This window comes from Homarus americanus, unplaced genomic scaffold, assembly GCF_018991925.1.
Source record: "Homarus americanus isolate GMGI-L3 unplaced genomic scaffold, GMGI_Hamer_2.0 scaffold49667, whole genome shotgun sequence".
In the NCBI taxonomy this organism is placed as follows: domain Eukaryota; kingdom Metazoa; phylum Arthropoda; class Malacostraca; order Decapoda; family Nephropidae; genus Homarus; species Homarus americanus.
In genome coordinates, this window is record NW_024738608.1 from 6,989,990 (window position 1) to 7,016,804 (window position 26,815).

Here is a 26,815-nt window from a genome sequence, read left to right on the forward strand (position 1 = left end):
TGAGTCAACCTGTCCAGGAGAATGACACACGCACGCACGCACGCACGCGCGCACACACACACACACACACACACACACACACACACACACACACACACACACACACACGTGCTGTAACAATAAGAACCATCACGTCTCCCACAGCTGTGTGAACGGTGACCTGCAGGAGGACTTCACCTGTACCTGTCACCCCTGCTGGGACGGCCCCACCTGCGCCACCTACGGTACGTACCTTAACAACCACCTGTTATTATTTACACCTGTCCACCGTGGCGGCCGAGTGGACACAGCTCTCCCCTACTAACCTCAAGTCACTGGTTCTCGCCCGTGTCTGCCCAGGTGTGAGTTTACATTACTTTTACAGAAGAGGAAGTGCAGGTGGCCGACTGTACTACCGGCCACACTGTGTACCCAAGGTTTAGTAGTCGGTGAAGTGTGTCTACTTGAGCCAACATCTGGTGAGAGTTATTGAGGTTTCAACATATATTTACCCAGAGTTTTCTTGTATAATAGAGCTTTATCATAGTGTTAATAAGGGGGTCACTGCCACCTGTAGACACATCACAGTGACCCAGAGGTAAACGTTACATATTACCAAGCGTCCAAGGAATTTTGATCTTAACTGTACACATCATCCATTACGACACATCCACGTTATATGAAGGTGATCCCTAGAGAGCAGTGACTCTTTAAGATTCTTTGCTCCATGACCTACTATGACCTCTGACCCCCCCCCCCACCCTGATACTCAATTGTATTGACAAACATTACAATATTCATAACAAAAATTGGTTTGAAAGTAGAAACGAAACACAAAACTTCCATTTACAATATTGTATAAGTAGTTTTAATACCAACACACAAATCTAAGTACGTTTACCGAGTGTACACCATCGATGAAAATGATGATGACTCTCTCGTTCACAACCCTGGCAGTATGCGGTGTGATCTGGCCGAGTGTTTATCAAAGGTCGACATTCTCCTCGTCACCTTTATATCCACCATAACCACAGCTGACAGATTTCACCTCACATGCAAACTTTGATGGAAAGAGGAATAATAACTTGAGCTAGTCGGTACTTGACCCAGAACCTCACCAGGACGAGGATCATAGTCATCTTACCCGGCAGTAAAAGATCAGTACAAGAAACTCCCGTAATGGTAAAAAGGAGGAAGATTCTTAACGAGGCAGACACCCACACTCGAGAATTTGTCGTCAGGAAAATATCGATAGAACTCGTTGTCCTCTAAACCTCCAACCTGACCCTTGACCTTCGCCTTGAGACCATCACTGAGGTGGTCCTTATTATTCATAACTTGAGAGAGAAAGATGTCGAGTTACGTGTGTTTGATCCTACGCTTCTACAACTACAGCTCGGTCATGGTAGTTAGTACACCATCATAGTTATCAATAGTAGTTGTTTCTCTTGTAGCTTAACACTGAAAACGTTGAAAATCTCAGCTACATCTAGTATGACGCCCTTCAGTCCCCAGAAAATAAAAATAGCACAGTCATATTTTTTCACCATTTTCGAGAAACATCATTACTTCTCAGCTCACAGCGCCCCAACCTATCACCCTCTGAGAGCCAGTGAGGGGGTGTGTTGTGTACCGCTGGTAAGTCACGTCACAGCTCACCCAACAATCGAGTCTTCACGTCATGTTTTATGGAGTTCACAAATTTGATCACCACGTTCAGAGAATCTTTTACCTGTGCGGGGAAGAGTCTTAGCTGGGGGAGTCTTAGCTGAGGAAGAGCCTTAGCTGGGGAAGAGCTTTAGCTGGGGGAGAGCCTTAGCTGGGGGAGAGTCTTAGCTGGGGTAGAGTCTTAGCTGAGAGAGAGTCTAAGCTGCCGGAGCCTAATGAGCGTTTAAATAACTCGTGTTCATAAATATCTCCCTTATACCTACATAACCCCGATGAAAAATGAAAATGATTTGCAAGAATAACTTACGACAGGGACAGTGTTTTACAGGGACGAGATGAGAGTCAAGATGTGTGGATGACTGAACACAGACAACAGTAAACAAAGGTAACCAATACTAAACAAACAAAGGTAAACAGACGACGGTAAACACAGAGCCACCATCACATACTCTCAGACACGCGTAGGTTCGTCCTTCACCCCCTCGAGTACCAGGACCATCTCTGATACTCCTTTGCACTACTCTTCAAGGAGCTGCATCCATTAATTACCTCACTCAAGGGGGAGTTGGGGGAGGGGAGTGAGGATGGTGAGTATGGGATGGAGGATGGGGAGTATGAGGGGGATGTGGGGTGTGGTGTGTGTAGCGTGTGTGGTGTGTGGGTGTGTGTGTGTGGGTGGGTGGGTGTGGGGTGGGGTGTGTGTACAGGGTCAACACGGTGGTAAGTCAACCTAAGTTATATTGGGAGGTCCAGGAAAGGCAAGATGGGTGGAGGGAGAGGGGTGGAGGGGAGGGGAGGGGTGGAGGGGAGGGAGGGGTTGAGGAGGGAGGTGGAAGGAGGAAGGGGTGGGAGAGGGGGGAAGGAGAAGGGGTAGAGGGAGGGGTAGGAAGGGTGGAGGGAGGGGTAGGAGGGAAGGGGGGAGGGGTGGAGGGATGGAGGGAGGGAGGGGTAGGAGGGGTGGAGGGAGGAAGGGGTAGAGGAAGTGGTAGGAGGGAGGCTAGAGGGGGAGTAACTCACACACACACAGAGAGAGAGAGAGAGAGAGAGAGAGAGAGAGAGAGGAGAGAGATACCAAAACACCCACTTACCGTGAAGGCTGGGAAGAGGAAGTGGTTTACGGGAAAAACAGGTGAGAGGGGTAGAGAGTAAGGGAGAGGGAGGAAAGTACGAGGAGTGGGGACGAGAGGTGGAGACTGGGGGCGTGTGACGAAGGGAGTGAGTGAAAGGGAGAGAGGAGTGAGAGGGGTAGAGAGGGAGAGGAAGGAGAAGAAGAATGATGCAGAGGGGGAGAGGAGGAGACGAGTGGAGGGGGAGTGGGAGAGGGTAGAGGAGGGAGGAGATGGAAAGGAGTGAAGGAAGATGAGGAAGGAGGGAGAGAGAACAGAAAGACAATCATCACCAACACACCTCACCAACACACCTCACCAACACACCTCTCCAACAATTCCAACACACCTCACCAACACACCTCACCAACACACCTCACCAACACACCTCACCAACACACCTCACCAACACACTCACCAACACACTCACCAACACACTACAACACACCCGCCAACACACCTCGCCAACACACTCAAGCAACACACCTCACCAACACACCACCAACACATTCTCCAACACACTCACCAACACACCTCCAACACACCTCACCAACACACCTCACCAACACACCTCACCAACACACCTCACCAAATACACCTCTAAATACACCCCAACACCAACACACACCCCACCAACACACCTCACCAACACACCTCTCCAACACACCCTCACCAACACACCACCAACACACCTCACCAACACCTCACCAACACACCTCACCAACACACACTTACCAACACCTCTCCAACACACCTCTCCAACACACCTCGCCAACACAACTCACCAACACACCTCCAACAACACACTCCTACCAACACACTTCCAACACACTCACCAACACACCTCCAACACACCAACACACCTCACCAACACACCACCAACACACCTCACCAACACACCTCTCCAACACACCACTCAACACCACCAACACACTCACTACAACACACCTGCCAACACACTCCGCCAACACACCTCTGCCAACACACTCACCAACACACTCACAACACACTCACCAACACACTACCAACACACACCTCACCACAACACACCCTACCAACACACTCACCAACACACTCACCAACACACCTCTCCAACACACCTTCCAACACACCTCACCAACACACCTCACCAACACACACCCCACCAACACACCTCCAACACACCTCCAACACACCTCACCAACACACCTCAAACACCTCACCAACACACCTCACCAACACACCTCACCAACACACCTCACCAACACACCTCACCAACACACCTCACCAACACACCTCGCCAACACACCTCACCAACACACCTCACCAACACACCTCACCAACACACCTCACCAACACACCTCTCCATTAACATTCACAACACATTTCCAACTTTAGTAAGACAAACAACAAACTTTCATAGACAAATACTAACACAAACTTCAGCTAGCTCTATGGCCGCTCTTCTTGACTGACTGACTGACTGACTGACTGACTGAACCGCAGAGACAATTTTTCCAGCAAGAATATAATCAGTTAAATCGACCACACCTCACTACTTTATTTAAGACTATTTTTGTATCGTATGTATATAGGAATTTCAACTTTATCAACAAACTCGTAAAATAATCCTTTGAGTACGATGATTTAACCCCTTGAGTACGATGATTTAACCTCCTTGAGTACGATGATTTAACCCCCTTGAGTACGATGATTTAACCCCCTTGAGTACGATGATTTAACCCCTTGAGTAAGATGATTTAACCCCCTTGAGTGCGATGATCTAACCCCCTTGAGTACGATGATCTAACCCCCTTGAGTACGATGATCTAACCCCCTTGAGTACGATGATTTGACCCCCTTGAGTACGATGATTTAACCCCCTTTGAGTACGACAGATTTAACCCTGAGTACGATGATTTAACCTTTGAGTACGATGATTTAACCCCTGAGTACGATGATTTAACCCTTGAGCATGATGATCTATTCTGAGTAATGATGATGGTTCTTGAGTACGATGATTTAGTACATTTAAAAGAGCTAATTCATCGTACTCAGGAAATCATCATCATATTCAAGTGATGACAATACTAATACAGTAATAATAACCAAAACAATATAACAATAACAGCAACAATAATAATAACAACACATTTCCCGCTGATACAGACTGAATAATAACCCTCATTAGGCAAGTCAAGTAATTAGCGCAAATAAGCTTGTTAATATTTGAGCTTATCGTCATTACAAAGTGAAGCAAAATGGATGTATAACTTTAGTTAAAAACTATAATGCCGCCTCGCTATGCTGCCTGGCCATGCTGCCTCACTATGCTGCCGCGCTGAATATAATTAACAAACACGAGACTTTCTATAATCATATCTATAATGTTATTTAAAATGTCACTGTGGGTGGTAACGTTTGCTGTGACGGTTCTAATGATGCTCTGACGGTTCTAATAATGCTGTGACAGTTCTAATGATGCTGTGGCGTAAAAAATAATACCGTGACGTCAATAATAATGCTGTGACGTCAATAATAATACCGTGACGTCAACAATATTCCTATGACCTTCTTCAGTTATTTAATATCTAACAGAAAAAAAATTATATATACCTCGCTACTGACAGAGAGAGAATGTCATGCTGTCATTCCAACTGTCATGAACTAATAGCTAAAGAACTGTCTACATAAATAAATAAATCTACCTAAATTTCCCATGGTGCTATATTATTATTATTATTATTATTATTATTATTATTATTATTATTATTATTATTATTTTTATTATTATTATTATTATTATTATTTTTATTATTATTATTATTATTATTATTATTATTTTTTTTTTTTTTTTTTTTTTTTTTTAGCCTCCCAGGAACATCGGACATTTTTAGGTACTTCACTGCATTTTTCGTCGATCAAACATAACATCATGCTCAAACAATATTATCCGTCAAGTCAGTAATGGCGGGTGTTGACTTAATCCAGGTCAGAATTTAATGTACACATGTAATGTGTTTGTGTGTGGGGTGTGTGTGTGTGTTGTTTGTGACCGTAAAAGCTGTTGATGTTTAGTTTATGGAGGAATATTGTGTTATATACACACACACACACACACACACACACACACACACACACACACACACACACACACACACACACACACACACACACACTCAAAACGAAGATAACTTTTAACACTCGAGGTTTATTTACATTAATAATAACTAAACAAACACTGCCATGATTTAACTAAAAAACTAAACACATTCTTATATAATATCTTACTGACATGAGAGTTAATAACGGTACTTCACCTTTTATTATCTAGGCAGGTAAATACTAACGAGTTCAGTTTATCTATCAGTCTAATCAATTATCTATCTATCTAGTTTATCTATTTATCTATCTATCTATCTATCTATCTATCTGTTTATAATTTACATGTTGCCTACTATCGCTATTTATCTATTATGCTGCCTATAACTACCACTATTCTACCACAACTATGACTACTACCACCATTACTACCCTCCCATCACGACCCCTTCCCCCCACCACCATCATATCAACACACACTGGGCTCATGTCAGCTCGCATAGTATTTCATTATACCGCGCGGTTCATTCACGTCACACTCCATCTTTATTTGAAATATTAAATACCCTGATGGAAACTCCGGCTATATAACTCGGTATATAAAAGGTTCCGGTGGTGTAATATAGTGTTATTGTCTCCTAACTCACCTGCAATAACGACCCAATTACCTGTCTGCGTAGAGGAGTATCGTAGGTGATGTAGTAGGTTATTGATGCTGTGTTATTGAAAGTATGTGTGTCGGTCTTTGAGTGATGGGGATGTGTGGGGGGGTGGAGAGGGAGGGTGGAGAGGGAGAGGGGTGGGTGGAGAGGGAGGGGTGTGGAGAGGGGGTGGGGGGGTGGGAGAGGGAGGGGTGTGTGGGAGGGGGGAGAGGGGTGTGTGGGTGGGAGGGGGAGGGGGGGTGTGGGGGGGGAGAGGGGAGGAGGGAGAGGGGTGTGGGGGTGGAGGGGAGGGGTGTGTGTGGAGAGGGGAGAGGGGGAGGGGGAGAGGGGTGGGGTGGAGAGGGAGGGGGAGGAGAGGGGGAGGGGGAGGGGAGGGAGGGTGGGGGGTGGAGGAGGGGTGTGTGAGAGGGGGAGGGGGAGGGGTGTGGAGGGGTGTGGGTGGTGAGGGGGAGGGGAGGGGAGAGGAGGGGTGGGAGAGAGGGGTGGGGGGAGGGGGTGTGGAGAGGGGAGAGGGGGGGTGGGGAGGGAGGTGTGTGTGTGTGTGGGGAGGGGAGGGGGGAGAGGGGTGTGGGGGAGAGGGAGGTGGGGAGGGGGAGGGGGTGGAGAGGGGTGTGGGGGTGGAGAGGGGAGGGGGGTGGAGAGAGGGAGGGGTGAGGAGGGGGAGGGGTGGCGGAGGGTGTGTGTGTGGGTGGAGGAGGTGGGGAGAGGGTGTGTGGGGTGTGTAGAGGAGGTGTGTATGGGGGGAGAGGGTGTGGGAGGGGTGTGTGTGTGGTGGAGGGGGAGGTGGGAGAGGGTGTGTGGGGGTGGAAAGGAGGGGTGTGAGGAGAGGTAGGGGTGGGAGGGAGGGGGTGTGCTGGAGGTGTGGGAGGGGATGTGGGGAGGAGAGTAGTGTGGAAGGGGTTAGGTGTATGTATGTATGTATGTATGTATGTATGTATGTATGTGTGTGTGTGTGTGTGTGTGTGTGTGTGTGTGTGTGTAACCCACACACACGTAGCGTTCATCAGTAAACAAGATAATAACAAACACAGAGGCTGCAGACAACGGACCAATAAGCTGCACTGTTTACCCTACATCGTGTTGTCCTCCACTATTAGCCAATCAGCTGATTTTGTTTAACTGGGTTGATATCCAGAGTCAACCAATTTCTTTTTTTGTTTAAAGTTTCGTTTTCCATTGACAGCCAATACACTCGCCTGTTTGCAACAAATAAACTGGTTTGTTTACAAGGTGTGGCCCTACATCAACCACCTGCGCGTTTATATATCCCAACCAATAAACTGACATATTTATAAGATGTGCCTCACATCAACCAATCAGCTTGTGTGTTGACATATCCCAGCCAATCAGCTCATGGCGCATTGACAATGATTTGGAAGCCATATAATACCACATGCGATAAAACACTCACACTCTCACCCTCTCATCCTCTTCATAACCTCCCTCCTTTACACTCCTCTCCAATCCCTTATCCTTCCTCCCTCCCACTCTCCTAACCTCTCACCTCCACCCACTACCTCTCTCCCTCACTCTACTGAAGTTCAATTTTCATCAAATCTCACTTGACATGCCAGATGAAAGCCCACGGCGCCACACTCCATTATTGATTAAATGGTCATTTTTACCGTGATAGAGATGCTCCTCCCTCCCTCATGTCTGTATACACTCCCTCCCTCATGTTCGTATACACTTCCTCCCTCCCCCATGTCTGTTTACACCTCCCTCATGACTGACATTCATCAACACGCACACACACACAGCTTAGACCAGCTTTTAAATGTAGGTTGGCAGAGTGTTGCCCATTACCTCCCCCATTTCTCCTTTTCCTCTTCCTCCTCTCTCAATTTCTCTCGTTCCTCCTTCTCTTCTCTTCTGTCTCCTCTCACCTCTCGTTCCTCCTCAATTCTCGTTTCCCTCACTTCTTTCGTTCCTCCTCTCAATTTCACTTTCTGCCTCCCTCAATTTCACTTCGTTCTCCTTAACTACTTCGTTCCTCCCTCTCACTCCTTTCTTTCTTTCTCCCTCCCTCAATTCACAATAACAGTGATATAAACTCTTCTTCCTCCTTCACCTCCCTCATTTATCTCCCCTCTCCCCATCCCTCCCTCCTCCCCATCCTCCTCTCCCCCATCCCTCCCTCCCTCCAACTCTACCACTACTAATAATGTTCTCGTGTTGTTATCTTCTTCCCACAGTGGACTACTATGCTCCACGCTTCGTCCACGCAGCCACAGCCGTCCTCCCAGTCAACGCTACAGGTCAGTCAACGCCATAGCCGTCACCAGTCAACGCGACAGGTCACAACGCCAGGCTGTCCCAGTCAACGCTACAGGTCAGTCAACGCCACAGGTCAGTCTCCAGTCAACGCCACAGGTCAGTCTCCAGTCAACGCCACAGGTCAGTCTCCAGTCAACGCCATAAGTCAGTCTCAAGTCAACACCACCAGTCAGTCAACAGTCAACACCAAAGGTCAGTCAACACCACCAATCAGGTCTCCAGTCAACACCACCAGTCAACAGTCAACGCCACAGGTCAGTCAACACCACCAGTCAACAGTCAACGCGGCGTGAGTCCCTCCATCAGTCTCTGAAGGACAAAGAGATCAGAGTGTTCTCCAGGTGAGTGTGTCTCTGGCACCCTGGAGTAGGTCAGGTGTACAAGAGTGCCACTTTATAATATAATAGTAAGTGTTCATGTCATTATTATAATAATAATAATAATAAATAATATAATAATAATAAAAAATAATAATAATAATAATAATAACAAAAACAATAATAATAATAATAAAATAATAATAATAACAAAAAACAATAAAATAATAATAATAATAATAATAATAATAATAATAATAATAATAATAATAATAATAATAAAAATAATAATAATAATAACAAAAACAATAATAATAATAATAATAATAATAATAATAATAATAATAAAAATAATAATAATAACAAAAACAATAATAATAATAATAATAATAATAATAATAATAATAATAATAATAATAATAATAATAATAATAAAAAATAATAATAAAAAAAACCATAATAATAAAAAAACAATAATAATAATCTAACCATATCTACCTTAACCTAAACTTACCTTACCTTAACCTACACCCTAACTTCACCTGCCTCAACCTAACCTAACCTAACCTAACCTAACGTACCTTTACCTGTCCCCAAATTAACCTATCCCTACTCTCTAACCTAACCTGCCCTAACCAGACCCGCGGTTCTACAATAAACAAAGGCGGTATCGGTTCTTGAGGTCCAGGTTCGAGGAATATTGTGGTTTGCTCTTCTCGGAAAGAAAGAAAGAAAGAGGGAAATAGAGAAATAAAAATTTTATAAGAGAGGGCATCCCAACACAACATTATTTACACTTAAGACAAATTGATACTCTCGCCTTTAATGACTTAGTTTCTTCCCTTTTTTTCTGTTCCTTGTGAGTTCTTCCGCCTCCCTTGTAAGAGTCTTCCGTCCTTCTGAGTCTTCATTCCTTGTGTGAGAGACTTTAACCCCCACAGGGTATTAGGGAGGAGGTGCGCTAAACTTTCAATATACAGCCACACAAGACCTCTCTCCTCCCCCTCCCCTGGGCAAGTCAACTCTATTTCAATTTACACCGCTGGACTATCGAACTCTGGGTTTATTTATACCGACTATTGACTAAACGCTTCATTATACCCGACAAAACGCTTCATTTATACCCGGACAAAACGATTCATTTATACCCGGACAAAACGCTTACTTATACCCGACAAAACGCTTCATTTATACCCGGACAAAGCTTCATTTATACCCGACAAAACGTTTACTATTCGGACAAAACGCTTCATTTATACCCGAATACCGAACAGAACTCTTCAATTATGCCGGTTTATCACACTCAGTCGTTTAGGTTTACCTTCTGGACACTCTCACTACCGGACTACTCAAGTGCTTCATTTTGCTCAACACAGAAACAATATTCAGTCCAAAAAACAATAGTAGAGCCACAACCTTAATCCCAACACGTCATCTATCCTTATCCACCATTAATATAAACTTACGTGAGCTATTGTTGAGATTTCTATGACTGCAGACACACAACTTACGATTATATTACGAGGATAAGATTACAGACACACACAAACACCTTACGATTACATTACGACATACAACTCACGATTACATTACCACCAGACAAATTAGTCACCTCCAATAGCTATACTCTACCTCACCTGTCACCTGTTCCCTCCCTAACAGGTGTGGTGTACCGCGCGTGGAGTACAGACGAGGACCTAGGGCTCACCTGTCCACTCGGCCCAGGTGACTCTGCCCGTTGCCCCTGCGCCTCCGTCACCTATCAGCTGTTTGCACCTCCCGGAGACCATCACTTCCTCCTGGACCAAGTGTCAGGGATACTGTCCAGGAACAATGACACTTTGACCCTGGGACTACCTACACCTACAAGTTAATGGTGCAAGGTGAGTCTACATTACTACCTCATGTACCTGGACTGAGAACATACCTGACAACACCACACACCTGAAATTAGTATATACATGGCACTAACACTCCTGGTACGACCTGCATCTGTAAGTTTATAGTGCGACACACACACACACACACACACACACACACACACACACACACACACACACACACACACACACACACACACAAGTAATTCTAAACTTCAAGAATGTCCCGCCATCTGTCTCTCCACACCTGTCACAATATTCCACAAGCGCTCGTCTGTTTAAGGCAACTGACCCGGTTACAACGGTGATGCCAGGATTAGTCACGAGCTTAAAACATTACTACCGACAAGAAGTAGGAACGAACGCCGCACATAACGAACGCCGCACATAACGAATAACACAACAAACACGCCACGAACATCAACGCACACCGAACCGTAATATATTCAGCTCACACAACACACAACAGTATCCGTTCCTCTTAAAGACTTCAATATCCACTAGGACAATACAGCCTACCACACGACTCTTCCAACACCCACCGTCTCCTAGGGCTTATCGCTCCAGCCGGGCCGTGACAAAACACCAATACTCCAACACAGGACACCGCCGGGGGGACTCAAACTGTGAGCGAGGAACATAAATTTAGTGAGGGTAGAATTCCTATTGAACACTTGCAGATCTCAGGCGACTGTAGCGAGGCAACAAAGGCATGTAAATGTTTGCATATAGATCACCTGTTTTACCGCCCTCCTGGGTGTTGATGTGACACCTTCCTCTCCTGCTGGTAATATTAATGAATAAAACATGGAATTTATGTTCAATGGATCCGTGACGCATTAAGACATGACTGGTGGGACACATCAGGTGAGATACATTACCTATGACACACCAGGTGTAACACACATTAAGACTTGACAGGTGAAACATATTAACACACGACAGGTCAAACATTGAGGCACAGGTGAGACATATGAAGACCTGCCAGGTGAGAAACATTACCTATGGCATAACAGGTGAGACACATCACGAAAACTAATAACTCTGCCCCAAGCATCAGAACTATCAACACACACACACACACACACACTCACGCACGCACGCACGCAGTGAAAGGGTGACCTGTGAAGCAGAACTCATTAAGAGGAATAATGAGACGGTGTACGGAGAGAGAGAGAGAGAGAGAGAGAGAGAGAGAGAGAGAGAGAGAGAGAGAGAGAGAGAGAGAGAGAGAGTGTGTGTGTGTGTGTGTGTGTGTGTGTGTGTGTGTGTGTGTGTGTGTGTGTGTGTGTGTGTGTGTGTGTCACCCAACACATCATTAAGGCTGGATACCTTTTATTCTGGTTGAACAAATTGATATGTCAGAATAGGACCCAAATTATCGTGCCAGAACAGCGGTTTACGTCATGTCGTGTTAGGTTAGGTCTAAGTAAGGTTAAGTTACGTTTAAGTAAGGTTAAGTAAGGTTTAAGTAAGGTTAGGTTTAAGTAAGGTTAGGTTTAAGTAAGGTTAGGTTAGGTTTAAGTAAGGTTAGGTTAGGTTTAAGTAAGGTTAAGTTAGGTCTAAGTAAGGTTAGGTTAGGTTTAAGTAAGGTTAGGTTAAGTAAGGTTAGGTTAGGTTTGTAAGGTTAGGTTTGCTAAGTTAGGTTAGGTTTTAAGTAAGGTTAGGTTAGGTTTAAGTAAAGGTTAGGTCTAAGTAAGGTTAAGTTAGGTTTAAGTAAGGTTGTTAGGTTTAAGTAAGGTTAAGTTAGGTTTAAGTAAGGTTAAGTTAGGTTTAAGTAAGGTTAAGTTAGGTTTAAGTAAGGTTAAGTTAGGTTTAAGTAAGGTTAAGTTAGGTTTAAGTAAGGTTAAGTTAGGTTTAAGTAAAGTTAATTTAGGTTTAAGTAAGGTTAGGTTAGGTTAAATTAAATTACTCAAAGGTAAGATTAAAGTTTGATCTAACAAAAAAAATATTTCTTCCTAAATTATATATATAGAAAACTATTCCTCATTCACCCCTAAATTAAAGTCAGGCTGTACTGTACCCTAAGTAAACACGATGGACAATCTCTCTAAACAAAAACCTTAAAATTCCTGAGTTTTTTCCCCATGACTTTTCTTTTCATCTTTTAAAAACTTGTCGTGTCTTTCTTTTTTTCATTCCTGTCTGAGAGGAATATATCTGAAAAGCTCAAGTTCCCGATTAATTCCAGAAGTCTAGAGAGTGTAAGAATTCCTGCTACAGATTTTCCCGGGAACTTACTTAAACAGATTTTTCCCGGAAACGTGTGACCTTTAAACAGATTTTTCCCGGAAACGCAAGAACCTTAAACAGATTTAGAAAAAATCGGGCAATAAAAGTAAGTGTCTGGCGAGTCGTTGGGACAGATTTTGATAATGGTCGCCGTAATATCTGGTTGGGGGGGGGCAATTGTCTGAGAGGGAGGGTGGAGAAGGAGGAGGAAGAGAGGGAGAGGAGGAGGAAGAGAGGGAGAGGAGGAGAGGGGAGGAGTAAGAAGAGAGGGGAGGAGTAAGAGAGGGGGGGAGTAAGAAGAGGGGAGAGTAAGAAGAGAGGGGGAGGAGTAAGAAGAGAGGGGAGTAAGAAGAGGAGGAAGAAGAAGAGAGGGGGAAGAAGAAGAGAGGGGAGGAGTAAGAAGAGAGGGGGGAGTAAGAAGAGAGGGGGGAGGAAGAAGAGAGGGGGAAGAAGAAGAGAGGGGGAGGAGTAAGAAGAGAGGGGGAGGAAGAAGAAGAGAGGGGGAGGAAGAAGAAGAGAGGGGAGGAAAGGAGGAAGAGAGGGGGAGGAAGAAGAAGAGAGGGGAGGAAGAAGAGGAGAGGGGAGGAAGAAGAGAGGGGAGGAAGAAGAGGAGAGGGGAGGAAGAAGAGAGGGGGAGGAAAAGAAGAAGAAGAGAGGGGAGGAAGAATAGGGAGGAGGAAGGTGAGAAGGGATAGGAGGAAGATAGGTTAGGTTAACGTCAGGGTGGCTGAGGTGAAACAGGTGGAACAAACTTGGACATACCAAATCAACAGGTGAGCACCATACACCTTTCGGATCACCTGAAGAACCACCACCCCAGCTTATTACACCAAAGCTGACCACCCTAACGCTAACCTAACTTAACCCTATTCCCCCAAAAATAGTGCCAGGTGGGGTTAATCTTCAGGTGTCCTAATCTGTTCTTATTCATTAATTATCATAAGATTAGTCCACAACTTGTACTGTAATCTCTCTCTACCTGGGTCAGAACAATGTATGAGTCTCCTTTATAATTAGTTCTGAATACTATTGCTGACTAGCCATCTGACATAATCTAAATGAGAGAGTGAGGGAGGGGTGAGGGAGGGAAGGGAGAGATGGGGGAGGGAAGGGGAGGAATGGGAGAGATGGGGGGAGGAAGGGGAGAGGATGGCAGGGGAGGAGAGGGAGGGAAGGGGAGAGATGGGGAGGGAAGGGGAGGGAATGGGAGAGATGGGGGAGGGAAGGGGAGAGGATGGCAGGAGGAGGAAGGAGAGGGAGGGAAGGTGAGAGATGGCAGGGAGGAGAGGAGGGAAGGAGAGAAGGAGGGAAGGTGAGAGGATGGCAGGGAGGGAGAGGGAGGGAAGGAGAGAAGGAGGAAGGTGGAGAGGATGGCAGGGGAGGGAAGGGGAGAGATGGGAGGAAGGGGAGAGGATGGCAGGGAGGGGAAGGGGAGAGATGGGGAGGGAAGGGGAGGGAAGAGAAGAGAAGGGGAGAGATGGGGAGAGGATGGCAGGGGAGGGAAGGGGAGAGATGGGGGAGGAAGGGAGAGATGGGGAGGGAAGGGGAGGGAGGAAGAGGGAGGGGAGAGGATGGCAGGGAGGGAGAGGGGAGGGAAGGAGAGAGGATGGCAGGGAGGGAAGGAGGAGTGATTAAACCAGACCATTTAACACTATAACAAACCACACGCTAATATGGCCTCCACATTGACACTACCACACCACTGCTGCTACCACACTACCACCACCACCACACTATTACCATACTACCACAACACCACACTACTCCCACTACGATGTGATATAAATAAAATAAGTTTAAAAAATACAAATAAAAAGATACTACTTTAAAAACCACAAGCGCTTAAGTAATTCTATTGCAGTAAAATATAAACCTCAGTGCCAGAGGTCACCAGTGCTGCCGCCCACGAGTCGAGTCCTCTAGTGTACAGTACTTATCGGTGTACAAGTTACATAACACCAGGCGGGCTACACATTCCCTCTACTCGTCACTCAACACTCTTAACCTAACTTAAACTACACTAACCTAACCTAACTTAAACTACACTAACTCAACCTAACTTAAACTACACACCAAACTAACCTAACTTAAACTACACTAACCTAACCTAACTTAAACTACACTAACCTAACCTAACCTAACTTAAACTACACTAACCTAACCTAACTTAAACTACACTAACCTAACCTAAAAATTAATATTGAAGCCAAAATACTAATAAGGCTATGTTAGGTTAAGCTAGGTCAGGCCAGGTCAGCTTGGGGGTCTATTAGGACTGGGGCCCGTGTGATCAGCAGGGGACCATAACATATATTGTAAATTTACCAGACGGAGGAACGACTGTGTAATGTGAACCAACACACGCGAGGGGGAGGGTGTACACGTGACCCCCAAAAAAAGATATCGTGTGTCGTATGAGTAATGAAGCTCTCTCTCTCTCTCTCTCTCTCTCAGGGTAATGTAGGTGTTAATAAGCCACAGATCTACGACGCACCAACTTACACTTATCAATAAACGTGGGGCCTATATTAATCCTGGAGACCATTTAAATTGGGGCCAAACCAAACAGGTCCCCTTAAAATAGACACACTAAAATTAGTGGCCATTAAGACTGGGGATCAATTCTCATGGTTAAGGGAGAGTAAGTTAGTGAGGGTCTAGGGGAGGGACGGCAGTCCGTGTTAACACTCTCCTGAGGGCCTCACCATCCATCACCCCCGGCAGCAGGAGGGAGACCTCACCAGCAGGAGGGAGGATTACCCTCACCAGCAGGGAGGAGGATTACCCCCACCAGCAGGAGGGAGGATTACCCCGGCAGCAGGAGGAAGGATTACCCCCGGCAGCAAGAGGGAGGATTACCTCCGGCGGCAGCAGCAGGAGGGAGGATTACCCCGACAGCAGGAGGAGGATTACCCCCACCAGCAGGAGGGAGGATTACCCCGACAGCAGGAGGAGGATTACCCCCAGCAGCAGCAGGAGGAAGGATTACCCCGGCAGCAAGAGGGAGGATTACCTCCGGCGGCAGCAGCGAGGGGAGGATTACCCCCGACAGCAGGAGGGAGGATTACCCCGCCAGCAGCAGCAGGAGGAAGGATTACCCCGGCGGCAAGAGGGAGGATTACCGACAGCAAGAGGGAGGATACCTCCGGCAGCAGCAGGAGGGAGGATTACCCCGACAGCAGCAGCAGGAGGGAGGATTACCCCGCCGCAGCAGCAGGAGGGAGGATTACCCCCACAGCAGCAGCAGGAGGGATGATTACCCCGCCAGCAGCAGGAGGGGAGGATTACCCCGGCGGCAGCAGCAGCAGGAGGGATGATTACCCCAGCAGCAGCAGCAGCAGAAGGAAAGATTACCCCGGCAGCAGCAGCACCAGCAGGATTACCCCACCTGGAGAATGGTACAGCACAGATCTTCGTTGCTCAGAGGCGCAATCAAGATAAGCCAAGATCAATGAGGGTCTTAACACACCTGACACCTGGCTATCGTGCGCCAGGCCGGGCGATGCGTGCAAACTTACCCAATTCTCCGTCTCGCGTGTTGCTAGATCACGTATTACTGCTTATCCCTCAGTCTTAACGGGGAGGGAGAGAAAGGGGAAAGCGGGAGTGTTGAGGATGAAAGGTAGAGAGGAAGGAGAGGGTGAGAGGTAAAGGGATAAGGGGGGTAAAGGAGGGAGGGTGAGGTGTATAGGGGTAAGGGGGGTAAAGGAGGATAGGGGGAGGTGTAGAGGGGTGAAGGAGGAAGAGAAGTAGAGGAATGAGGAATGAGGGAGGAGGAGGAAGTCACAATGTTGCCGAGTCTTCAAATGGAATACAGATTAGTTGGAAATCTGAGGAAGACGACTAATAAAAAAGTTGAAGGCGTTCCTTGTTAACATTGGACAGTCACATGTTCTTACTGTACATAAGAGAGATGTGCTGAGTGTTAGTCTGTTCTCGGGATCTGTATTGCGTATTTAGCCCAAAAATGAAAAATAAAAATAGCCGCCACAGTCTGATTCAGTAAGTAGGAATGGTAATTTAAAAACTACTTGTACCAAACACTTGCTCCATAAATGAGTGAAGTAGTGCAGAAGAAACAGACATTGCTTGTGCTGCGTAACTTAATAATGTGGCAGTATACAACCTGTTGTGAGAAGATGAAGGACCAGTGTGTCAGCCACCTGAAGAACACTTCCTCGAGATGGTACACGAACCTCTAAGGCTAAGACCCGACATATTAGCTCAGCCGACATATTAGCTCAGCCTGTGTACACAGGCTTTGTCATTAATGAAGGTGAAAGAATTTCATGTGTCCCGACAAGCTTGTTTGTGTTCCTGCGTCTCATGTCTGGGGGATGATATTGTGGAGGCAGACACAAGATCACAATATACTGTATAAGAGAGGACGTCAAAACACAGACCAAGACACTCAGTACTGCACAAAGTTTAGCGAAGGCAAACACTGGACCCAAAACACTTGAGCTTCGCAGTATACTTCACCAAGATACACGGTTTCACAATACTGGGCATATAAACAGTTCTGAGAGTGTCCTGCAAGAACAAAAACCTAAGCAGAACTAACACTTAATCAATGGCTCCTGCTACTGGGGCTGTAACACCACCTAATAAACCTATTGCAGGTCAAGGAAGACTCCGAAACAGGGTGGACAAACTTCAGCCAGACGTTTAACACTATCAACCCTGAAATAACAAGTGTCGGTTATATGCCAATCGTCCCAGCCCCAGCCCACGAGCTTGACACATTAAACACAGTGTTGCTGCAATGGAAACAAGTTGTAACAACATTGGACAACGCTTTGTTGTGCTCACTGTTGATGACGAAGCTTTGTTTGAAAAGTTGATGGAACTAAAGTGGGCATAATAGGATTTTAAGGAATGTTTGACTGTTAGGCTGGATGACAATACAGTGTTCTCAACTTCATGAACGCTGTTGGCCAACATGTCCAGTCATCTGCACTACTGGGAGAGCGACCCCTTGGTTAGCAAGTGGTAGTAGGCAAGAGTTATGCGGGACACAAGGACTTTAAGCTAACACTCCAAGCCCTGAGGAGAACTCTCATCCCACAACTGTTGAAATACATCGTCACATACTGTACTCCTCAACTCACTCATGGAAGACATACACAACAAGTCTGGCAGTGACCATCAGAGCTGAAGACCACCGAGTCGTCACACAGTATTTGTTTCCCTTCACTTTACATTTAATCTTTTCATATGTGTATTATGTTAGCCGTTTACTGTGCACCTGATCGTGTGCACAGAGGCAGTACCATACGAGTAGTTTTGTTCAGTTGTATGAAGTGTGACGTTTAGTACAGGGCTTCTGGGAGTAATTTATCGTTTTTTTCCACAAAATAAATATTAAAAACATTGAAACACAACAAAACAGAGACCTTCCTACTCTGTATTATGTTATCTTATCTGACCACAAGTAACCTCGGTAAACGGGTATACGAGGATACAGTTTACCTATCACGGTGTTTACTATGTATTTGATGATTGTTTACCATGATGTGTTATACTGTATCATGGTAAAGGATATACATAATGATATAGCCTCTGTACCATGATAGAGGATACCATAACATAGTATAAAGTATACATCAAGGTGTACCCTGTGTATCCTAAGTGTACCCTGTGTAAGTACTCCTCCACTAACACTCCCTCACCCTCCAGGTACGCCACTAGCAGGTCAGATGAAGGAGCTCCTCTACGACCTGCTCGACCTGAGGATCTACGTGAGTGCTGACTATGTGAAGAAGATTCCCTGGACCTAGTGACCTGCCCCCCCTCCTCCTCCTCCCTGTTTGTTTATCTACTTCCGCTTGGGGTGAGTTACCTGGCCTGTCTGTATGTCTGGGGTGAGTTACCTGGCCTGTCTGTATGTCTGGGGTGAGTTACCTGGTCTGTCTGTATGTCTGGGGTGAGTTACCTGGCCTGTCTGTATGTCTGGGGTGAGTTACTGCCTGTCTGTATGTCTGGGGTGAGACCTGCTGTCTGTATGTCTGGGGTGAGTTACCTGCCTGTCTGTATGTCTGGGGTGAGTTACCTGGTCTGTCTGTATGTCTGGGGTGAGTTACCTGGCCTGTCTGTATGTCTGGGGTGAGTTACCTGGCCTGTCTGTATGTCTGGGGTGAGTTACCTGGTCTGTCTGTATGTCTGGGGTGAGTTACCTGGCCTGTCTGTATGTCTGGGGTGAGTTACCTGGCCTGTCTGTATGTCTGGGGTGAGTTACCTGGTCTGTCTGTATGTCTGGGGTGAGTTACCTGGCCTGTCTGTATGTCTGGGGTGAGTTACCTGGCCTGTCTGTATGTCTGGGGTGAGTTACCTGGCCTGTCTGTATGTCTGGGGTGAGTTACCTGGTCTGTCTGTATGTCTGGGGTGAGTTACCTGGTCTGTCTGTATGTCTGGGGTGAGTTACCTGGCCTGTCTGTATGTCTGGGGTGAGTTACCTAGCCTGTCTGTATGTCTGGGGTGAGTTACCTGGCCTGTCTGTATGTCTGGGGTGGTTACCTGGCCTGTCTGTATGTCTGGGGTGAGTTACCTGTCTGTCTGTATGTCTGGGGTGAGTTACCTGGTCTGTCTGTATGTCTGGGTGAGTTACCTGGCCTGTCTGTATGTCTGGGGTGAGTTGGTCTGTCTGTATGTCTGGGGTGAGTTACCTGGCCTGTCTGTATGTCTGGGGTGAGTTACCTGGCCTGTCTGTATGTCTGGGGTGAGTTACCTGGCCTGTCTGTATGTCTGTGAGTTACCTGGCCTGTCTGTATGTCTGGGGTGAGTTACCTGGCCTGTCTGTATGTCTGGGGTGAGTTACCTGGCCTGTCTGTATGTCTGGGTGAGTTACCTGGCCTGTCTGTATGTCTGGAGTTACCTGGCCTGTCTGTATGTCTGGGGTGAGTTACCTGGCCTGTCTGTATGTCTGGGGTGAGTTACCTGGCCTGTCTGTATGTCTGGGGTGAGTTACCTGGCCTGTCTGTATGTCTGGGGTGAGTTACCTGGTCTGTCTGTATGTCTGGGGTGAGTACCTGGCCTGTCTGTAGGCTGGTGAGTTACCTGGCCTGTCTGTATGTCTGGGGTGAGTTACCTGGCCTGTCTGTATGTCTGGGGTGAGTTACCTGGCCTGTCTGTTGTCTGGGGTGAGTTACCTGCCTGTCTGTATGTCTGGGGTGAGTTACCTGGCCTGTCTGTATGTCTGGGGTGAGTTACCTGGCCTGTCTGTATGTCTGGGGTGAGTTACCTGGTCTGTCTGTATGTCTGGGGTGAGTTACCTGGCCTGTTGTCTGGGGTGAGTTACCTGGCCTGTCTGTATGTCTGGGGTGAGTTTGGCTCTGTCTGTATGTCTGGGGTGAGTTACCTGCCTGTCTGTATGTCTGGGGTGAGTTACCTGGCCTGTCTGTATGTCTGGGGTGAGTTACCCGGCCTGTCTGAATGTCTGGGGTGAGTTACCTGGCTGCGTCTGTTTCCTGGTCTGTCTGTATGTCTGGAATGAGTTACCTGGCCTGTCTGTATGTCTGGAATGAGTTACCTGGCCTGTCTGTATGTCTGGGGTGAGTTACCTGGCCTGTCTGTATGTCTGGAATGCGTTACCTGGCCTGTCTGTATGTCTGGGGTGAGTTGCCTGGCCTGTCTGTATGTCTGGGGTGAGTTACCTGGCCTGTCTGTATGTCTGGAATGATACCTGGCCTGTCTGTATGTCTGGGGTGAGTTACCTGGCCTGTCTGTATGTCTGAATGAGTTACCTGGCCTGTCTGTATGTCTGGGGTGAGTTGCCTGGCCTGTCTGTATGTCTGGGGTGAGTTACCTGCCTGTCTGTATGTCTGGAATGGTTACCTGCCTGTCTGTATGTCTGGGGTGAGTTACCTGGCCTGTCTGTATGTCTGGTGAGTTACCTGGCCTGTCTGAATGTCTGGGGTGAGTTACTGCCTGCCTGTATGTCTGGGGTGAGTTACCTGGTCTGTCTGTATGTCTGAATGGTTACCTGGCCTGTCTGTATGTCTGGAATGAGCCTGGCCTGTCTGTATGTCTGGGGTGAGTTACGGCCTGTCTGTATGTCTGAATGCGTTACCTGGCCTGTCTGTAGTCTGGGTTGCCTGGCCTGTCTGTATGTCTGGGGTGAGTTACCTGGCCTGTCTGTATGTCTGGAATGAGTTACCTGGCCTGTCTGTATGTCTGGGGTGAGTTACCTGTCCTGTCTGTATGTCTGGAATGAGTTACCTGGCCTGTCTGTATGTCTGGGGTGAGTTGCTGGCCTTTGTTCTGGGGTGAGTTACCTGGCCTGTCTGTATGTCTGGAATGAGTTACCTGGCCTGTCTGTATGTCGGGGTGAGTTGCCTGGCCTGTCTGTATGTCTGGGGTGAGTTACCTGGCCTGTCTGTATGTCTGAATGAGTTACCTGGCCTGTCTGTATGTCTGGGGTGAGTTCTGGGTTGTTATGCTGTCTGTATGTCTGGGGTGAGTTACCTGGCTGTCTGTATGTCTGAGGTGAGTTACCTGGTCTGTCTGTATGTCTGAGGTGAGTTACCTGGCCTGTCTGTATGTCTGAGGTGAGTTACCTGGCCTCTCCTAGCATCTTCCTCCTTCGGGTACACACACACCTCTTAGTATGTTCACCAGTAATACACACACACGAACATACACAAAATACACACATGAGAACACATATTTGAGGGCTCCTGTGTGTCTCTGTGTATGGTGAGAGTATTTCCTCATTACCTCGTCCTACACGTCACCACACCTCGTCCCACGTCACCACACCCCGACCCACACGTCACCACACCTCGTCCCACACGTCACCACACCCCGACCCACACGTCACCCACACCTCGTCCCACACGCCACACCCCTGACCCACACGTCACGACACCTCGTCCTACACGCCACCACACCCCTGACCCACGTCACCAGACACCCCTGATCCACACGTCACCACACCTCGACCCACACGTCACCACACCCCGACCCACACGTCACCACACACTCGTCCTACACGTGTCACCACACCTGAACCACACACGTCACCACACCCCGTCCCACACACGTCACCATTACACCTGACCCACACGTCACCACACACCCCGTCCCAGCCACGTCACCACACCCCGAGACCCACACGTCACCACACCCGGACCCACACGTCACCACACCTGTCCCACACTGCCACCACACCCGTCCCACACGTCAACACACACCCCTGTCCCCACACGTCACCACACCTCGTCCCACACGTCACCACACCTCGTCCTACACAGTTTACAGGACCCGGACAGACCACATCAAGCAGGACCCAGTGAGGACCATAAATGACCCGGGTGTTGGTAGAGGGAACGTTAGTGCTGAGCTGCAGGTGCGCCTCGGTCCCTCCCAGGTGGATGGGGCGCTGATTACCTCAAAGTTATTGTTGCGGTAAAGAGGGAGTTTGCTTGTATTCTGCAGTCCCTCCCACACTCCTCGCTCACTCCTTCCCACCACAGCACACACCATCCTTCCTTCCCTCCCTCCCTCGTACCATAGCAAACCTTCTCCTCCCTTCCTTCCTTCCTTCCTTCTCCTTCCCAGAACACCTCCCACCTTCTATCTCATCCCTCACCCTAATCTTCTCTCCTCCTTCAATTTCCATCACCCACAGACGGGCGCCAGGAATTTCTGATGTTACAAACGTTTCTCTTTTTATTCTTTTGACCTAGATAGTCAGTTCGTCTTTATGTTGTCACGTGACACATGAACCAGGGCAGAACATTTATGGTGTGTGTGTGTGTGTCTGTGTGTGTGTGTGTGTGTGTCTGTCTGTCTGTCTGTCTGTGTATGTCTGTGTGTCTGTCTGTCTGTGTGTTACGATGACGACCACAGTTTGGTTTGGTTAGTATTTTTATGAGGTGACAGCTGGGGTGTCTAATCTTCAGGTAACCCACTAAGTGCTGGTTCTCCCCCATACAGGAGGCTGCCATGGCCACCTGGTCCAACACACCACGACTGCCGGGGTTCGAGTGGATGTCCGGCTACCCACCTTCACCCTCCAGCCACTACCCTCACCAGTACGGGGGGTTCGGGGTGGATATAAAAAAAAAAAGGTTCTACCCACACCAGTTAGCCACACCGGGGTTCGAGTGGATGTCCCGGTACCTACCTAATCTTCACCAGTCAGCCACTAGCAGCACTACAACCACAAATACCGGGATGTTTGAGTGGTGATTCAGCAAGCTCCCGGTATCAACAAGAAGCATCATCGACATAAAATCACCAGTACCGGGGTTCGAACAGGGGTATCCGGACACACCCACAGTCACCAGTTTCACCAACACCACGACTCAAAGTGGAGGAGGTGGACAGTCGCTTTCACCAAATATCACCAAAACACACACAAGCAACAGTAGCACCCCCCCACCACACATGTCACACACACTGGCAACACTGTACATTATCAAAAAACCAAACAAACAGATAAACAAACAAACAAACAAACAGACAGACATAGATGTATAGTAGTAGTGTTAGCTGAGCCTCTCTAATGTAACTTGTAAATTGTGTGTTTTGTAAAAATATTTTTTCATATAAGCACATCTATTTTCGCTTGGAGGAGGAGTAGTGGTCAGTGAGAGAGAGAGAGAGAGAGAGAATTAGCAGGTGACAAGTTAAATTATGAGACAGGTGATGTGACAAAGATGAGACAGGTGATAGGTGAGTGTTGACAGAGATGAGACAAGTGACAGAGGTAATAGGCGACAGTGATGAGACAGGTAACAGAGATGAGACGGTGGACAGGTGAGAGACAGGTGACAATCATTAGGACGTCAGGACAAGGCCGCTACATTGATCCCCGCCAGACCTTGAGGGCCGCTGACACAGGCACTAAGGGGTAGCCAGCCCTCAAGGGGGGAGATACGCCAGCTCACAGAAGTAACAAAAGCAGCCCTTAACGGAGAAAAACAAATGCCCTTAATGGGACTGATAAGGGCTGCCCTGAGGGGTGAGAGAGCGGCCAGCCCCTGACGGAAGTGAGACAAACGACGTGTGTGTGTATGTGTGAGAGAGAGAAACAGACATACAGTCACGATTAGATGTGGCAAATGAATGGTCTCCCAGCATTGTCGCAGGGCCCCCAGCAATGTCTCATGGTCCCTAGCAATGTCTCATGGTCCCTAGCAATGTGACAGGGCCCCCAGCACAGTCAGGGGCTCCAGCAGTGTCAGGGCCCATAGCATAGTGTCAGGGCCCATAGCACAGTGTCAGGGCCCATAGCATAGTGTCAGGGGCCCATAGCACAGTGACAGGGCCCCCAGCACAGTCAGGGGCTCCAGCAGTGTCAGGGCCCATAGCATAGTGTCAGGGGCCCGCCAACAAGAGAGTTAGGGCCCACAGCAGTCTCAGGGGCCCCCTACACCCGGACCTTCATTCCCTCACTGACCAACTAAATAAATTTTAAGATGTACAAGAGTTTTATTTGTTACCCTTAATAAGACATTTCCTTCATCTTATTCATAAATATAGTGAAAGGTTTATATAATATTCATCTAAATTATTCACAATATATATTCAATGTCTTTTAAAATATATTTCTTCAATTTATCCACAAATATTATCGATTGTTTCTTAAAGATTAATCATTCTTCAACAATATTAATAATGGCTTCCAACAGATCATTAACTCCCATAACTTATTTTCTACATAACTATAAAACTTTAATATTGTTCATAGATATTTTTTAAACAGTTATTCAATATATTCAAGACTCTTCTCAATATGGCTTTTAAAACACAGGAATCGGTGTTATTAATGGATATATTTACTGAATTTAGGCCAGACAGACAGTCAGACATACACAGATAGACAGACTTACAGCCAGACATACACAGATAGACAGACTTACAGCCAGACATACACAGATAGGACAGACTCTACAGCCAGACATACATAGGGACAGGGGACTGCACAGCCAGAGACACGGTACACAGACAGACAGACAGACAGACAGACAAGCTGTCCTCAAGGCAAGCTACTCCTGCACTATGGCGTCTCGACTAATCTGGCCAGGGGAGCAAGACTGGCTTGGGAATGACATATGATGGAGATTTCAAAAATATCTTGGATGGTGGTGGGGGGAAGTTTAGGAGGGGAAGGAGGTGAGGGGGGCAAGGAGGGGAGGGAGGGTGAAGGAGGTGGGGAGGAGGCAATGAGTGGGGGGGGAATGATGTTTGTCCAGCTGCGAAGGTTACGATCAGGTATATTCTCCGTCCTATCCCCCCGCCAAAGAAAACAAAGAAAGAAATCACCACCACAAGACCAACAATCTACCAACATCTATACAAAGAAAATGGCGACCAAACTAAACTGTGACTCTCCCGTAATTACAGAGGTCTTAACAGCCCCTCCATCCATCCAACAATTAAGACGCCATCAATTATTATCTCTGAGGGTTGGCGACCACGGCCCTCCACCCCCAAAATATAGGGAATATTAGGGGCTGCTGTTATGTCGCTTAGTGTCTGTTTAGGGAAAATATTCGTATCTAAGGAATTATTGATCTTATGAGGACTATTTGACCTAAATAATAATAATAATAATAATAATAATAATAATAATAATAATAATAATAATAATAAACAATAAAAACAACAAAAAATAAACATACAAAAATTCTTCAAGAAACCATTAAGACATACAGACATACATATTAAACTCGACAGCTATACACCACAGCAACAGCTAATGGCATAATAATATAAGTGGGAGTTATACTTACAATATACAGCGTCCACCACTTAACGCCGCACCTGCAGACGAAATAAATGGCTTACTTAAATATATTACTTATATATAACAATAATATGCTTACTTAAATACCTTAAAATTGTCTTACTTAAAAATGTCTTCATATATATCTTAATTGAGTAGCTTACTTAAATGTCTTACTTAAATATATCTTAAAAATGTCTCACTTCACTATGTCTTACTTAAAAACACTAAACATTAATTACTGCTGATGCACAATTGGTAGTAGTGAATAACTTAAACATGGAGGCAGCTGTTACTCCACTCCACTGTTACAAGTACTACTCCACCAAGTACTACTCCACCAAGTACTCCTCCACCACACCGGGAGTGTACACAATAATGTTTACATCTGCGTCTGGTTTATTCACATGCTTGAGGTTGGAGAGTGACGCCTTGAGCATGTCAGGTAAACATACATAATAATAATAAGTAATGGTTGCCCCGCGTGTAACGAGGATGGCCGGCCCTAAAGCCACCTAGGAGTGAATTTGTTTAAGGTGTAGAAGCTGTCGCCAACACACCAACCACACCCTAAGTTAACAAGCTGTATAACCCAGTGTCAAGGAATAGTCCGAGAAGACCGGACAACTCGCCAACTGCACTGGCTAACCATTACCCCGGAACACGATCCGTAAATCGATTAACATCCAGGTTCCCAATTACTGCTGGGTGGACAGAGGCAAATGGCGAAAAGAAACTTGCCCACAGTTTCACCCTGCCCAAGGATAGAACCCGGGTCCGTTCGCTTGCGAGGATGCTAACCATTACACCACAGATCGCCACATACATACATACATACATACATACATACATACATACATACATTCATATACAGTACAAA

The 26,815-nt window shown here is 46.7% G+C and overlaps 1 protein-coding gene across 1 annotated transcript; it reads left to right on the forward strand.

The window, feature by feature from the left end:
- Nucleotides 1-144: 144 nt before the first annotated feature.
- Nucleotides 145-23,298, forward strand: LOC121874213 (the record flags this gene model as incomplete). Its single annotated transcript, XM_042378239.1, is given in 5 exon segments — nt 145-224; nt 8,692-8,754; nt 10,753-10,973; nt 18,882-19,035; nt 23,139-23,298. Coding segments are annotated over 3 exon segments (355 nt in total), but the record flags the coding sequence as incomplete, so codon positions are not given.
- Between the last annotated feature and the right edge of the window lie 3,517 nt (nt 23,299-26,815).